This window comes from Zootoca vivipara, chromosome 16 (genome assembly GCF_963506605.1).
Source record: "Zootoca vivipara chromosome 16, rZooViv1.1, whole genome shotgun sequence".
In the NCBI taxonomy this organism is placed as follows: domain Eukaryota; kingdom Metazoa; phylum Chordata; class Lepidosauria; order Squamata; family Lacertidae; genus Zootoca; species Zootoca vivipara.
The window spans coordinates 33,544,558-33,561,671 of NC_083291.1; the positions used below are offsets into that span (position 1 = coordinate 33,544,558).

Here is a 17,114-nt window from a genome sequence, read left to right on the forward strand (position 1 = left end):
TGCACAGAGAAACACAAGACCGAACAAATAAATTAGCCGCCCAAAACTTGGTAAAAGAAAGATGCTACTTTCTAGCCTACTTAGCCAGTATCCTTTCAATAACTATTTTGAACATGTCAGCAGCCCTCTTCTTCTGTCTTCTTGGGACTTGCTCTTCTTCTGTTGCCTGGAGCTCTTACCACTTTGGAAATTAAAAAACAACACACATTCACTGAAGGAGATCCCGTGTCCCTTTCCTGCCACTGAGTGGCTTTGAGAGCTTCTTTATTTCATATTCTGTCCATAGTGCCCAGAATAGTGCTCAATCAGATACAGAGAAGAAGCAGATCTCTTCAAGGCAACACCCACCCAAAACTTGGAAGGATAAAATGTCCCGTGTTTGCAGCTAGGGGCACAACTCTGGCAGGTCGGCCAAACAGAACTGCAATTAACTCATTAACCAATTTCCAGAAAGGGGCCTGGTTGGTGGTCTTTGCTCTTTTCAGACTTAGCAAGTAAAGCTGGTCAAACTTCCCTTCCCCCCCTCCAGCCATTTCTCCTCTAGTTCTTTCCACCCATCTCTGATAAAATACACATCTGTAGTTTCTCTCCCCAAGTCCTCAGCAGCTGAGAGAATGTGCTTAAATGAAATTGCTGTGTCAAGCCGCTGAACTGTTACATGTGAACACATTTTGCAAGTTAAGCAATGTTGTGTATTGCTTGCTTATTTCACATAATTGATTCTGCTTTTTAAGTCATAGACTGGGGGAGAGAAGCTATACAAAGGCCCCTGCCCTGTAAACCTCAGGCACAGGATTCAGCACCCAAATTCCACTCCTGGGCAACACTCTGCTGCTCTGAAGAGAGCCGTAAATCAACAGTGACATCATTCTTCAGCACCCACTTCTAAAAAAGTTTCCCATGCCACCTCGATCATCAGCTTTTTTGGTTTGCTTACTACCCAGATACCTAGATGCTGTCTGAATGCCTAAGCCACGTCACAAGGTCAAGTGGAACAGCCGTCTCAGGAAGATTTCAAACAGGGTTTACAGTGGTACCTTGGTTCTCGAACTTAATGCGTTCCGGGAGTCCATTTGACTCCTGAAACCGTTCGAAAACCAAGGCACGGCTTCCAATTGGCTGCAGGAGTTTCCTGCACTCAATCGGAAGACGCGCCGGACGTTCAGCTTCCAAAAAACGTTCGCAAACTGGAACACTCATTCCAGGTTTGCGACGTTCGGGAGCAGATTTGTTCGGGAGCCAAGCCGTTTGAGTGCCAAGGTACCATTGTATTCCAGTGGAGAAAAGCAACTTTGCTTATCAAATCAGGAGAACTTATACTCTTTGGCCCTTACCTACAGCCATGTTCATAACCACTGGATACTCACTTTCAGGCTTGAGAACCAGAAATTCCCCTTTCCTCCATGTCTCCCCTGCCTATCCCCCCCCCCCGAAAAAAATCACATTAGTTTTACTTATCCAGTACATATTACACACTGTCAATCATAGCCACAGAACAATATCACACAATTTAGCAGTAATTTATGGCTTCAGAATTTATTTTTGAGGCATAGAGGCAATACTCCTGATCCCTCTGCAGTGGGCATGTGCTGAGGAAAGACTGGGACTCGAGACAGGATTGTTATGAGGGTAGAGGGGGGAGGCAGTAGTCAATTTCATGGTTCATCGAAGAAAACGGGGGTTTAGACAGGTGATACTGACAGTTTTATTGATGTTCAAACCAGCAACAATTTTGACCAACATTCCTATGATAAGGTGAAGGATGAGCTAAACTGGAGGAAACTCTGCAGTTCTGTGCCTGTGCATCTCGAGTTCAAGGTCAATTTCACTTGATATTAGAGACTGAAGCCAAGTACCAGATCAGCTTCTTGGTGAGATCAATCAGGATATGTTCATGTGCAGTCAGTTCAAACTCAAGCTTCGAAAAGGTACATCAAAGCAGAATTTTCCTTTTTACATTTTCCTATAAAGATTTGCGAAAATATGTCAATTTGATATCTCCCACCAAATTAAAAAAGCAAAGCCCTCACGCCAACGTTTAACAAAGAGATTCTGTCTCCCCCAATACTAATGGGTTTCCTTTAAGGAAAAAAAAAAGTCCTTAAAATGCAAGAATCTTTCAAACAACAGGTAAATCAAGTTAATACCAGAAAATATTAATTTCCTTAAAACTTCCACAACACAGAAAATGTTAAAAATGGAATTCATTCAATGGACACGAGTGCCAAAAAGTCGCTTTTAAAGACTTGCCTGCTTTAGAGGTTTGTAAAAAAAAAAAAAACCTCCTCCTGCTTTTGCTAATGCATGTTTCAAGATGTTAATGTTAAAACAATTCGAAATCAAACTTTGCGGAGCAATGTGTTACATGAGTGGCGAGTCCTGCTTAGGCAAGTCTGGGGAAGCGAGACGGCAAAGGCAGTTCAGCCACACTTCTCCAATTCTGCAGAGTAGCCATGGGAAGTGGGATAAATTCAAACAGTCAAAGGGGCCCCAAGGTATGAAACCTGCTGTATCAAAGGGCAACTGTCCACCAGCCCCCAATTTCCAGTACTACTTCTGAGAATTTAATTTAAGAAGAGGGCCAAAGAGCTGCAGTTACATGGTGGGTGGCTGCTTAAAAGAGGAGGATGAAAGGTAATACCAGGGCTGGGAAATGGGATTTTATGTGCAACATTACAAGGTATTCCTCCCATCGTGGCACAGCCTCTTCAGTGCAAGCACAGTTATCAAAAAGAGATCATCAGAAGGCAGGTCACCCACCTAGTGCAAGCAGCTCTCTGGAACACGGATGAAGAACTGGACTTCTTTCAAAGGCCAGTGGAAAGGGAAAGGGAATAATACTACTGACAGAATTAGTTGATGAGCCCAGACATATTTAGGCATTGTAGCACTGTGGATTGGTGGGGGGGGGAGGGGGGAGGGATTTGCAAACAAAAGAGCAATCTGTTTGCACACACGCAATCAGCTCAGATGGGAGGAGGTCCAATAGAACCCATCTGCCATGTCAACCTTTCCCTGAACATCCTGCTTGCCAGTCCAAGGACTGTCGTGGGATGCAGCTGGGCTCAAATGCAGCCATTGTTTTTTGGGGAGGGAAAGAGGAGAAGGTGCGTTCGTTCTGCTTTTCCCCCAACTGCCCAGTTTCCAAGGTAGAGTATTTTCCTCCAGCCAGCAAAATTGCCTGGGACATTCTAAAATCATACCATTCCCCAATCCCAATACGTGCCCCTTTAAATAAACGAATATTTATATAGAGAATTTTATATAAAACTCTTTTCTTTTTATCACTCGTCATCAAAGTTCTGACTCAGCAGGAAGTTGGCCGCCAGATTCTCATTCTTCTCACAAGCAAAGTATGCCTGGATCACCAGGCTCTCAGGGAAGCCCAGGGCCTTTAACTAAGGGTGGGGAAGGGGGAGAGAGAGAGAGAGAGAAAGAAAGAGAAAGAGGAAAGGAAGGAAAAAAAGTTAGAAATGCTCTGATTGGCAACACTGTGTGTCCTACAATCTCACCCTTCCTGTAAGGAGCCAACTGCCAGGAATGTTGCCAATGAGAATAATAATAATAATAATAATAATAATAATAATAATAATAATAATAACAACAACAACAACAACACACAAACCCCCTTATGGGAGATCCCAACATGCCTATCCTGAGTTGGGTCAGGTCTGGGGAAGGCAAGTACCAAAATAAGGACCATGGCACTCTAAAGCATGATGCACCACAGGAGCGAAGTAGGCAGACATCATTAGTAGGGTTAGCATAATTATCAGTTCCGCTGCAGAAAAGGCTCGTTCTTGTGTTGTCACCCTCCAGACATTTCATGGAGGAGGCACACAAAGAAGGGCCTCAGAAGATGATCTCAGGGTCCCAGCCAGGTTCATATGCTCCCATACTGTGGCATGCCTTTCCTCTTCAGTTGCTTCAAACAACTTATAAGATATATTTTGCTCAGGCTTTCCCTGGCCCTTAAGATTGGACCTTGTTATTACTGAACTCTTGTTTTTTATAATACAGATTTACAGGTTGTTGTTTTTCTCTCTGTTTTTGTGATACTGTTTTATTGTTTGTACACTACTTAAAGATTTTTAACATATTAAGCAGTTTAGAAATGTGTGTGTTTTTAAAAATCAACAAATATTTCAGTACAGAAAACTGGATTGTTTGGTGCAGAACTGGCTTATAACCATGGTTCTATAGCCTTAAAGGTAAAGGGACCCCTGACCATTAGGTCCAGTTGTGACCGACTCTGGGGTTGCGTGCTCATCTCGCATTATTGGCCGAGGGAGCCGGCGTATAGCTTCCAGGTCATGTGGCCAGCATGACAAAGCCGCTTCTGGCAAACCAGAGCAGCACAAGGAAACGCCGTTTACCTTCCCGCTGTGGCGGTTCCTATTTATCTACTTGCATTTTGACGTGCTTTCGAACTGCTAGGTTGGCAGGAGCTGGGACCAAGCAACGGGAGCTCACCCCGTCACAGGGATTCGAACCGCCGACCTTCTGATCAGCAAGCCCTAGGCTCAGTGGTTTAACCACAGCGCCACCTGGGTCCCTTCTATAGCCTTAGAGAAAGACAAAAGGGAATGAAGCAAAACCACATGTTCAGAGCTCACATGCCAATCAGCTTATTGCCAGGCTGCTGGCACTTCCTGCCCTAAAGCTCCTGTGCTGCCCTCAGACTCTACTGCGGGGCTGACTAACCTGTGAGCCCTGAGGAAGTCCCTTTTCCAGCCTCCCTGCCCATTGGCCATGCTGGATGTGGCTGGTGGTACCTGGAGTCCAACATTATCTGGAGGTCCTCAGGTCAGCCAGCCAGCCTAGCTCTTAGTCTACACAGCAAGGTGATGGGGAAATGACTTGTAATACTAGGCAATAACCTGAAAGACCCACCCTTTCCGCTGTATCCACCAAGATGTCTCTGTAGCCTACAGGAACTAGGGCAAGATGTAGAGGCCACCACCTTGGCCGCTTAAGTGTTCTGTATCTCATGAGGGAGCAAATCCTACAGGCAGAAGCTCCAGTACAGAGAGCAAGAGACTTCCCTTCTTGTCCCTGCCCCAGACCACTGCTCCCCTCTTTTACCCTTTCTATGGCTTCTTTTTCCTGAGGCGTGACTTGGATGTAATTCATCTGAGGGGCTTCCTCCCCAATAGCACCCATCTCTCCTTCAATGTCTGCGATGTCAGGTACTTCACCCAGTGGTTCATTGAGCATCTGAATGAACTGCTCCTGGTGTTGGCTGATTTGCTGGAGGAGGAAGAGAAGAACTTGCTGTTATCAATTAACACATGCCTACACCCCCGCGACCTCTCAGGGCCTCTGGGACAGCAAACCTCACACAAGCACCTCCAAAGGACATGAAGGGAAGAGAAGACTCAGGAGACCTGACCTGCCATCCTTTTCTCCTACGTTGAAGACCTCACTCTTATGCCACTGAATTTTCAAGTATGTTGTATTCATAATCCTCCTTCTCTAGCCACAACACACACTGCATCCACTGCTAAAGCTTGCCCATACAGTGGTGCCTCGACTTACGAATTTAATCCGTTCCAAAGGCACCTTCGTAGGTCGAAAAATTCCTGTCGAAAAGCGCCATTGGAAACGCGATTTCCCATAGGAATGCATTGGAAACGGAAAAATCCGTAAGTCGAAGCAACCCCATCTAAAAATTCGTAAGTCGAAAAAACCCTTTCTATAACCGCCGCGGTTTCCATTCGGATGTCGAGAAATTCGTAAGTGTGTGGCCATTTGCCCCATTCGTAAGTCGATAAATTCGGTTGTCGAGTCGTTCGTAAGTCGAGGTACCACTGTATATAATTAAGGCAAAGCAAAGATGACTGAGCCAGCATTGATCACCCTGACCCAAGGCCTAGGGTAGGCAAATCAGGAGAACTGGGAGGAAACTGAGCCATGAGGGTTGGCAGCATCATTTAAAGGAGGAACCCCAGGCACTGAAAACGCCCACCTGAAAAGTAGGACCTGGCTGTACAAGTCAATGACATGCAAACAATGCAAACAACAACACAAATGGTGCTGCCTAGCCAGGTTAGCATACCCACTTGGCTCTGTTGTGCCTGCTATTTCTGATGAAATACAAAGCAACAGCCAGAGAGATGCTGAGAGTCATGGTGCCCAGGCTGGCACCAGAGCGGGATCTCAGACCAGTGTAACTTTCACCCATCTGGTTGCTCCAAGGCTGTCCCCAGCTGACTGAGACAACAAACAGAGCCCGTCCACTCAGTTACCTGCAGCAGTTGAGGGTTCTCTTGGCCTAACTGCTGGAGCAGAGCTGGGAGCAGAGCTGGGTTCTGCTGGATCACCTGACGCATGTTCTGGAACTGGGGCTGGTCTCGCAGAAATTCCAGAGGGTTCTCTCCTGTAGATGCAATGAGTGTTAAAGCCATGCATGCGAGTAGAACAGCAGCGAATGGGGGGGGGGCTGGGCATGTGCGTAGAGAGAGGAGTGCATATGAAGCCATCAAGGGGCAGCACTCTCCCAACATGCCACTAAGCAATGCACTGCAGCCTAGTCAGGCACAACTGTTACTCCCCATAGTCCACCGTTCCAGTAAACTCTTTATATGAAAGTGGGGGTGGGGGTGGGGGACGGGACACACCTTCTGGTGCAGACTGCTCTTGAGGCTGGCTCTCCTGGATGGAGGCTCTCTCTGGTTCTGGGCTACCTGGGATACCCTGCAAAGTTAGAGAAAGCAAAGTTAACGGAACTACTTCCATATCATATACTTTTCAAGATTCCATCCACAGCACACTAATGGCTACACCCAGAGACTGTGTGGGAACTGTTCAAGGCAAAACAAACTATGAAGGCAGTTTCTGTTGGAGCAAGACTTCCAGTGACAGGTGGGAACATTTCTGTTCTCTAGATTTCCTTGCCCCCAAGTCCAGTCGTGTCTATTGCCTGCTCACATCTCTTCAGTTTCAATTTTATTTCACCTTATGTGACTAAGGATGTTTGCTTACATTTACAAAATGTTAATTCTGATGGGGGTTTTTTTCTGACTCCCAAATTTAGTTTAATGTAGGAGTGCAAGGATCCAGCCCTCAGCCCTTTGCAGAGTGCCCAACTAACCTCACAAATGTTTAGATAAAGCAAGCTCCTTGGTTGGCATCCGTGGTCTTCCTCTGTGCTATACTAAGCAGGGGAGACACCAGAGCAAGCAAGATGCAGAGAGCTGAGAAACCGGTATGGAGTCATCCTTCTAGAGGACCTGTCTGAGATGGTTCGGAAAGCATGGTGCTCTGCCTCTTTCAAGCAACCTGGGCTAGCAACAGAGTTGTGGCGGCAGTGAGCAGAAAATGTTTATAGCACACCAGTGAAGTGGAAGGGAAAGGAAGCCAGGATCACCTCTTGTAGAACTGGAGGGAAGCCCAAATACAGTATATTGATGGGGGTAGGACAAACCTAGCATTTCTCCTTACCGTTAGCAGGTATTCCACAGCCCGGTGAGGGTTGTTGTAGCTGGCCCGTAGAGCTGCCACCACCCGCTCTCGCTCATAGCCCATTGACATGATTTCATTCAGCATTGTCTCATACTCTGAGCCAGTAACTGGAAGCGGAAATGGAAGACAGTGTGACGTTAGGGGAAGAAAATGTGCAACTATTTCCACCTGACCCTTGCGTATGGGGAGGGAAGCAAGATGGGAAGCTGGACTGGAAGGCAACAGGTCACTTTGCCATTGCCAGCATCCTCGTTACAATGTCTGCAGAACCAGGAAGCCTTGTACCCTTGGGGCTTTGAATACCAGTAAACTCCAAAGCTTCAAATCTATTCCCAGATCTTCAAAGTCCCTCTAATGGCTGAAAACAGAATTAAGATCTCAAGCCTATTTCCACCCAGAGACACCACCCTCTCGAAAGCCCCCTGAGTTTGGCTACTAAATCTCATTCCTCTTATAGAACTGGAGGCTGCATCGAGATCCCCAGGTTTTAACCACTAGACTGCTTCCAGAAATGGGGATGGAATCCAGAATTTCCAGTTTCCATGGCCATAGCTCAAGTGCTAGATGCTGCTCCCTATATAACATGGCCACAAAAGGGCAAGCGGGTGCCCACTATGCCGTAACCTTGATGGAAAGAATACAGGTATCAGTGGCTGGTGTCAGAATTTGGGGGTGAAATCTGCTGAACTGTTACCACAAGCAGTGTTCAACTTTTAGACCCAGGATCCATCTTTAACCCTAACCTGCAACATGAGACCCACTTTTAATTTTTTACTATGTATGGTTCCCTTTTGCTGCCATCTCTCCCCACACCCCTACCCTCTTAAAGAAGCCTAGAGCAGTGTTTCCCAACCTTGTGCCTCCAGATGTTTTGGGACTACAACTCCCATCATCCCTAGCTAGCAAGACCAGTGGTCAGGAATGATGGGAATTGTAGTCCGAAAACAGCTGGAGGCACAAGGTTGGGAAACACTGGCCTAGAGCAAACATGATGGTGCGGCCTCAGGTGCAACCCACTTGTGGCTCCCAGCTGACGTTTGCATGCTGGATCCCCATGAAACAGCAGCGGAAGGAGAAGTGTTTTAACCACCAGGGACCATTAGAGGGCAGCACTTCCTAAGTTATCCTGTGCTGTATTGTATTTAGAAGTCCATCAACTATGGATCTGAAGACCATAGAAATTTACCAGTCAAAACAGTGGAATAAGGGAGAGAGTGGTCCCAATCTTATAAGAGCAAACTGCAGCCAAGGAGCTGAGAGCTCTCCCCCGTGGCAAGCGAAGGAAAGGCGCTCACCTACCTAAAGTGGAAGCTGCATCATCTTCACGTCCCATGCTACCTGAAGAGGGAACAGAGCTGCAAATTTAAGAGAGAGAAATAGTAGCTGGGTCCTTTCAGATAACTGGCCAAGAAAACTGAAAAGCCAAATATAAACTAAGCAATAGAACAGCTGATTTTCCCTTCAGTTATACAATCTCTCTCCTACCCCCTTTGCTGACAAACAGCAGGCAAATGCTTTGCCTAACGCAGTGGTTCCCAACAGGTGGTCCGGGGACCCCCAGGGGCCCGCGAGCTATGCCAGAGGGATCCGCAAGATGCTATTAGAATAAAAAATATATTAAATATATTTCGTATGATAACAGATTTTTTGTTTTGGCCGCTTCCTGCATGAGCAGAGTCTAGCGCAAAACTAGAATTAGATAGAGGCAGTAGTTCTGCTATATGCCGTTAGGTGGCGCTTTACAAACACTACTGTTTTGCAAAGAGGCAGCACGCGCATTCTACTAATGCTCACCTCCCCAAGATGCTTTGTGCGCGTCGGCTTCATTTGTGCGCTACTGCGCAGGTACCCTGTCTTCTCCATTCCCCTCCCTCCTCCCTGGACGCTTATAAAAAGACTCTTAATTTGGCTCTCACTTTTTAATTTTAGGATTAGGAATTAATGGGGGTCCTTGTCACAATAGCGGCTCGATGAGGGGTCCTCGAGAAAATTTTGTTGGGAACCCCTGGCCTAACGATTCTTACCACCACCGAGGCCTGGAGTGCAACTACAATCGCCACATTTCAGGGGTACTGTTCTGAGAGTGGGTGGTGGCGCTAAAACTGGTGGTATGAAGGTATGAAGCAACAGAGGCCAGGAGAGGAGGGCTGCTCACCCCCAAAACACATGCTCTTATGTACCTTCTTGTTTCCCACCCCAGTCCTGCACCCTTTTTACAGACGTCTAATAACGCCAGTTAGCAACCCTAGCTGTATTCTGACACCACAGGCCTTCACCTCCCTCTTCCTCTCCAAGAAGACTGAGATTTGAGGCACCTAGGCTGTGTGGTTTGCAGCCCACTTTCAAACCCACTCAAATCTCCACGTGTGGAGAAAGTTTCCACGTTAAAGTCCTCAAACGTAGAGGAAAGACCGGCAATAAAATCTAACCGCTAAACAAACACAAGACCACAACCGGCTGGTCCAAGTGATGGTAGGCTAATTCTGTGTCCCAGCAGCATCTGCTCTATAATTTATCCCCAAAGTCAATTTACTCCAAACATTGTTGGATTTTCAGAACCAATCATGATTTCCAAGGCCTAGAATTTCTCCCTCCATTTTATCATTCCAGCATCACCTACAAAACAAGTGAGAGTGCGGAGGGTGGCAGGGTATGTGCCAAACTTACCCAACTGATTCCTGGGGGGAAACAGTCACTAACTCTTCAGGAGGCTTCTCCTCGCTTGATGGAGTTCCTAGTGGGGGTGAAAGAGTAGCTGCTCCAGGCAGCAGCATCTGTCCAGAGGATGGTGTAGGCTCTGATGGGGGCGCTGCCTCACTTGGTGAGGGGACAGGAGCTCCTGAGCCTGTTTTGTTCTGAACAGAAAATCAAAATGAAACTTAGAAGCAGATAAAATGCATTTCTATCCCACAGAGAAAAGCAAAGGGAATTGACCTTCAAGTTAATTCTGAGAAACCAAGAGAAGCAACTCCTGGAATTGTCAATGCCCTGTAATCGCCTTTCTTGGATGCGCCCACACCCCAGGGCTGAAACCTGCACTGTCAGAAACATGCACCAAATCTGATTCCTAGCACACCATCCTTTGAACCACAGCAAGGAGGGGAGGGGAGGGGAAGCTACTGAAGCAGAATCAGTCTTCTGTTCCAAGGAAAGTATTCCCATGAAGCAATGGAGGTGCCCAACCATACCTTGGTGACCATCACCACCACAAAGTTCTTCTCATCAATCTTGTACTCCTTGATAGGGACATCATCACTCAGGATCTTGCCAGCATAGATAAGCTTCTGTCCCGACACTGGGAACGCTTCCTTGCCCTTTTCAGCCTCAATCTTCTCCTTAAGAACTCGGACCTGTGGGTCAAGACCAAACTGGTTCCACCATCTGTCTTGTACTGAACGCTTGAGAGTCAAACTTTTCCCACCCCAATAAGCATGGCTGTAGAGATATTTGAATTGGCCCGTAAGCCACATTCTTCCAGCACAGTGAACCCTGTCCCGTATCGAATGCTCTTTTGAGTACTGTCTTTACTCCTAATGAGGAGAGATGGATTCAGAAAGTCCCTTGCTTCTAAAAGCTTTTAGGAAAGCCAAACCTGTTGCCCTGCCATCTATAAATACCAAAAGCAAGAGTAGACACACACTTCATGGTACTTTCACCGGTTCAAAGAATCTATCCCCCCCCCCCCAAAGACCATTAATAGGCAATCTTCCCTGCTTCTGGGGCTGCTCTCCATTCCCACAAACATAGTACAGCTCCACACCTCTGTAGGATTTTATGATTATATGGTGGTTGGCAGCATATAAACACTACATTCCGCACTACTGTCAAGGTTCAAGAAATCCTTTCCCTCCCCTGGTAGTATAAAAAAAGCAGGTAACAAGAAGAGTCCTTACCATGTAATTTATTCAGGATTTACAGAATGAGACAAAGGAATGTAGTCCCTATCCATCAATGGCGTTGCTCCAATTAAAGTCCCATCCCCCTACATCGTCTCTATTCTATGTCACCCATGCGCCGACTAATCTACGTTTTCTGCCTCTGAGCTCTCTGTTCTACTACTCTCAAGGCACACCTGGTTCTGTGAGGTGGGTGGTCAGGAATGCTTTCTAAAGACACTGAGTCTGTCAGCTGTCTCTTCCCTTGTGCTTTTTCTTCTTCCTGCTGTTCCTCTTCCAATATTTCCCAGCTTCTGCCCTCTGCAGCCTCTGAACAATGCCCCTCTGCAAACCACTGTTCTAAATCTATACCAGGCATAGGCAAACTCGGCCCTCCAGATGTTTTGGGACTACAACTCCCATCATCCCTAGCTAACAGAACCAGTGGTCGGGGATGATCGGAGTTGTAGTCCCAAAACATCTGGAGGGCTGAGTTTGCCTATGCCTGATCTATACCAGGCATCCCCAAACTGCGGCCCTCCAGATGTTTTAGCCTACAACTCCCATGATCCCTAGCTAACAGGACCAGTGGTCGGGGAAGATGGAAATTGTAGTCCAAAACATCTGGAGGGCCAAATTTGGGGGTGCCTGATCTATACTGTCCTCCTGTTCTCGGGAAGGTTCAGGAGAGGGGGGGGCACCATTCAGTCCAGCCCCTGACAACTACATTTGTAAGAACTCAATTGTTTCATGGGCAGCACCCAATCTTTGGAACTCCCTGCCTATTGAGATCAAGCTGACACCTTCACTGTACAGTTTTCAGTGTCTGTTAAAAACATTCTTGTTTCAAAAAACCTACCCAATGCTTAGAAAGTTGAGGTAATTTTAGTATTTTAACTCTTGTATGTTTTAAATATGGTCGTGGCTTTTTCTTGATTTTCTTGCTTATCTTTTTGTAAGCTGCTTTGAGATTGTTTTTATTTTGTTTTTTACAATCAAGCACTGAATAAATTTTATGAAATAAAATAATAATAATAAACGATCATCATCCAAAAAGAGAAGGTTCAAAAAAATGAAAGGTCTTGGATTTAAACAAAAAAAGCTTCCTTAATAGGACACAGAAAAACATTCACCTTTGTGAACAGTAAGCAATTGTGGTTTAGATTAAAAAGGAATTTCACAAGATGAGATTGCATAGGGAGGCAGTTGTCCTCTGCATTGTGTGCCAGTCTCTCTTGAATGAATCCCCAAAGCTGTTTTACTTCTACCTATATTTCTGTGCAGGTTGAGACGATGGATGAATGGTCCTGCCCTGTCCGTACAGTTAAATTTTGATTAAAAAAACTCAGTCCACCAGGATGGAATATATACCTCGCACAAAACAGATCATTCAGCTTGTGACAAAAAGTAAACATTTTTTTTTCCTTTCAAAAGGTCATGTTTGGGAATCCTTACTAAAACAGTTTTGGAACTTGAATCAAATCAGAACATGATAAAAGCTAGCAAATTGGTTAAGTTCAGGGCTTATTCATATGTAAGCACTGGTGTTTGAAGGATTTACTATGTTCCACTGAAGTTAAAAGCAAGTTGCCAAAGAAGCATGCCTCTTGACCCATAGTAGGCAGAGACTGAAAAATAATAATGAATTCTTAGCAGTTACCACTCCTCATATGTGTTGTTCCAGGATTATATGACAAGGGAGGAATCAAGGTGATTACTCCAGATTTATGTTACTTTTAATATCTGGATTCATATTCAGGCTCACTTCATTCAAACAAAACCAGATGAATCAGCATAATGTTGAAACACAGGAGGCAGAAATCTACCTATAAATAGCATGGGTAATAAAATACATAAAACACTGATTTAAAAACAAAAACTGAGGAACGATAGACATTGGTGGTGGGAAAGAAGCTACCAAAACAGCAATAAATCTGACAGACTGTACCCTAGATCAGTTGGTCATGGAACTGATCAGAGGAGTGGCAACTCTGGACCTAATCTTGAGTGGTGCTGAGGACCTGCTGAGAGATGTGGGTGCTGTTGAACCAATTGGGAACAGTTACGAAAGCACGTCAAAATGCAAGTAGATAAATAGGAACCGCTACAGCGGGAAGGTAAACGGCGTTTCCATGTGCTGCTCTGGTTTGCCATAAGTGGCTTTGTCATGCTGGCCACATGACCTGGAAGCTATACGCCGGCTCCCTCGGCCAATAATGCGAGATGAGCGCGCAACCCCAGAGTCGGTCACGACTGGACCTAATGGTCAGGGGTCCCTTTACCTTTACTATAATGCTATCAAATTAAATTTATATACAGACAATTGTCAAGAAAACCCAAAGGTCACATTTGACTTCAATAGAGGGAACGTCCCAAAAATGAAGGAATTGGTAAACAGGAAGTTTAAAGGCAAAGTCAATAGGGTCACACCTCTCAAAATGTTCAGGGGTTGTTTAAAACCACATTAGAAGCTCCGTTTAAATGTAAATAGCAGATCAAAAAGGTACCACCAGGGCCAAGAGGATCCCAGCATGATTAACTAGCAGAGTTAAAGAAGCTATCAAAGGCAAGAAGGCTTCCTTTAGAAAATGGAAATCTTGTCCAATTGAGAAGAAAACAGAACGCAAACTTTGGCAAAAGAAATGCAATTGAACAATAAGGGATGCTAAAAAAGAATCTGAGGAACATCTTGCTGAAAGCATAAAGACTAACCACAAACAATTATTTAAATACATTGAAAGCAAGAGACTGGCTAGGGAGGCAGTTAGTTGGACCTTTGGATGGCAAGGATGTCAAGATATGCTGAAGGAGAATAAGGAGATTGCAGAGAAGCTGAACGAATTATTTGTACGTTATCTGCCTGCACAGTGGAATATATATGGGAGACCCCTGTACCTGAACTAACTTTTAGAGGAACAGAATCTGCCAAACTGAGGCAATTAGAGGTGAAAAGATACAAAGTTATTATAGGCCCTTATTGAAAAAAATATAATTTGACAATTGCTGGGTCTGGATGCCATCCAGCCAAGAATTCTGAAGAAACTCAAATGTGAAAATACTAAACTTCCAACAAAAATTTGTAACTTGTTCCTAAGATACCTACCTCCATACCTGAACAGTGGAAATGATCAATGTAGTGCCATTTAAAGCGGGGGGACTGGGGGCAGGGGTAATCCTGGAAACCACAGACTTGTTAGCTTAGCATCTCTTCCAGAAAAACGGTTGAAAAGCATTGTTAAAGATAGAATTACCAATCATACAGAAGAACAAGCCTTACTAAAGCAGAACCAGCATGGCTTATGCAAAGCTAGGTCCTTTCTTACTAACATATTCAATTTCTTTGAGAAACAACCATATAGATAGAGGTAACCCAGTTTATAAATACTTTTTTAAAAAAGCTTTTGACAAATTACATAAAGTACCTCATCAAAGACTCCCAAGCAAGGTTAGCAGTCATGGAATAAGAGGAGAGGTGCTCTTGTGGATCAGTAAAAAGCAGGAAGCAGACAGCAGGAATAAATGGACAGTTCTCCCAATGGAGGGATGGTACAAAGTGGAGTCCTCCAAGGTATTGAGACTTGTGTCATTTAACTTGTTCATAAATTATCTAGGTTTAGGAGCAGTGAAGTACTGTAACCAAGTTTGTTGATGGTGCCAATTTTTCCAGGATGGGCAAAAATAAAAATCTTAATTTCACACATACATTCATGGGGTCTTAACTAGCAGTGACTGACCAGGAATAAGATAGTAGTGGATAGCTTGATAAATATATTGACCAAGAGTGCAGCAGCTGTGAAAAAGGTGAATGCCATGCTAGAGATCACTAGGAAAGGGATTGAAAATAAAACTGCTAGTATCATAATATCTTTATACAAATCTATGGTGCAACCACACTTGGAATTCTGGGTACAGTTCTGGTTCTTCCTTCCTCTTAAGAACAGAACTTGGGGCCATCCATTGAAGCAGAATATTGGAAGGCTCAGGATAGACAAGAGAAAGCACTTCTTCACATTAAGCTATAGAATTTGATCCCACAAGAGATAGCAATGGCTACCAACCTGGATGGTTTTAAAAGAGGATTAGGCATTGATAGAGAATATGGTGATCAATGGCTATTAGTCATGGTGGCTGTGCTCTACCTTCAGTACTAGAGGCCATATGCTGGAAGTAACAACTATGAAAACAAAATGATGCTAAAATAACCAAAATGTAAGCCAATAGGTTGCACTCATGTTCTGCTTGCTACAGCCTCTGTGAGAACAGGATGTGGGACCGCATGTACTTTTGGTCTGGCCCAGCAAGCTCTTCTTATGGTTCTTGATTTGGGTTGGGGGAGGGGGAGAGAGAATTTCAGGACTACAAATACTAGACAAGGCACCCAGAATAGGAGATGCTAAATCGGAAAACAACCAATCTGCATCTGATTTTGAACTTAAGCACGTGCTGGGAAAGCTAACGTAGGGAGGAGGGGGTGGAAATGAGAGCAGCCCCTTTATAGATGTTGGTATAACTATGTGCTACACAGCACAGGGTGTGCATGTGGAATTAAGAATAAAGCACGACTGGAAGGAAGGCGCCCGGGGCGCGCGTGTGTTACGTGCCCAGCAGCGAACAGATCCTTACGCCAGTAAGGATCAAGGATTGTGGCTACACGTGTATTGAGAGAGAGCGCGCCTTCGAGAACCCCCTACTTGACAGCTTTTCCTGTGTGAGCTTTGTGGCAAAACAAACGAGCGGTGTAAGTTGTTCTTTTAGGACTAACTTCTAGGTCGGGAGAAGTTGGAGGATCGCCTCTGTGAGGCGACCCGGGGGTGGACTGGTTCCCTTCCCCACCCCCACCGCAGGAATCTCTTGCGAACGAGAGAGGGGGATCTGGAAAGCGAGAGGCGAGGAGCACCGCCCGCTTAACCTGCAAGGCGAAAGGGGGCTCCTGGCGCAAGAGGGTTGGGGGCGCTGAAGAGGCCGGGGGAAGGAGAGGGGGTGGGGAAGGGGAGGAGGACCCGCCGCCCCTCACCGTCTCGTCAGGCTCCATGCGGATCTTGAAGGTCTGCTGCTGGAGGGTCTTCAGGGTGACGGTCACCGCCATGGCGGGAGGGAGGGAGGGGAGAGGGCGGCGGCGACAACTGGCGGTTCCTCCCAACGGACTCAGCTGGGGGTCCCCCACAACAACATGCAACTTCACGACGACGCCATTTTAATCGCGTCCGACCGCCGCTTCCGCTCCCTGACGGGCCCTTCCCACGTGACAGGGGCCAAGGAAGACAGGCCGAGGTGTTCCTTAACCATAGAGTCAGGAAGGCTAGAAACGCACGCACGCACGTTTTCCGGCTTCCGGTTTGTTTCGGCGATTTTCGTTTCGCGCGCCTTCTGCGCAAGCGAGTAACGCTGTGGGGGCAGGGGGCGGCGGAGGGGGTGATTTAAGTTGGGGGTCCAAGTCCAACGTTAAGGAACCAAGCGAAAGTCATGTGGTACGATTTCCCCCTGGGAGGATTCGGGGGTTTACTTCCAAGTAGGCACCTCGACGCGCCTCCAGCCTGTAAATATTGACAGGGCGACTGTACAATGCACAATGCTAGTTCCCCATCGCCTCCCTGCCACCCTTCTTAAATATTGGTATATTTGCGATTCGGTATTTTCCTCAGGCGAATCAATGTCCTTGTGCGGTACAGCATCAGCTACTGACTTTGCCTCTCTGTAGGGCATTAGAGACAGTCGTTACATTTCCAAGACAGGTGAGAGAATGGCTCTAAATGTCAGCAAGGGTGTTTTCAGATA

The 17,114-nt window shown here is 45.9% G+C and overlaps 1 protein-coding gene across 2 annotated transcripts; it reads right to left on the minus strand.

Annotated features, from left to right (window-relative positions):
• Positions 1-1,514: 1,514 nt before the first annotated feature.
• On the minus strand, positions 1,515-16,630 carry RAD23A (RAD23 homolog A, nucleotide excision repair protein). Of its 2 annotated transcripts, none has more exons than XM_035140816.2 (9): positions 16,354-16,630; positions 10,653-10,814; positions 10,132-10,319; positions 8,764-8,819; positions 7,444-7,571; positions 6,621-6,696; positions 6,249-6,379; positions 5,086-5,250; positions 1,515-3,398 (listed from the first exon to the last, which is right to left on the minus strand). In XM_035140816.2, exons 1-9 carry the CDS (start codon positions 16,423-16,425, stop codon positions 3,285-3,287), a joined length of 1,092 nt encoding a protein of 363 aa, XP_034996707.1. In that variant the 5' UTR covers positions 16,426-16,630; the 3' UTR covers positions 1,515-3,284. The 2 variants fall into 2 exon arrangements, with proteins under 2 accessions (XP_034996707.1, XP_034996708.1); XM_035140817.2 differs by having other exon boundaries at positions 8,764-8,798; positions 16,354-16,546.
• Between the last annotated feature and the right edge of the window lie 484 nt (positions 16,631-17,114).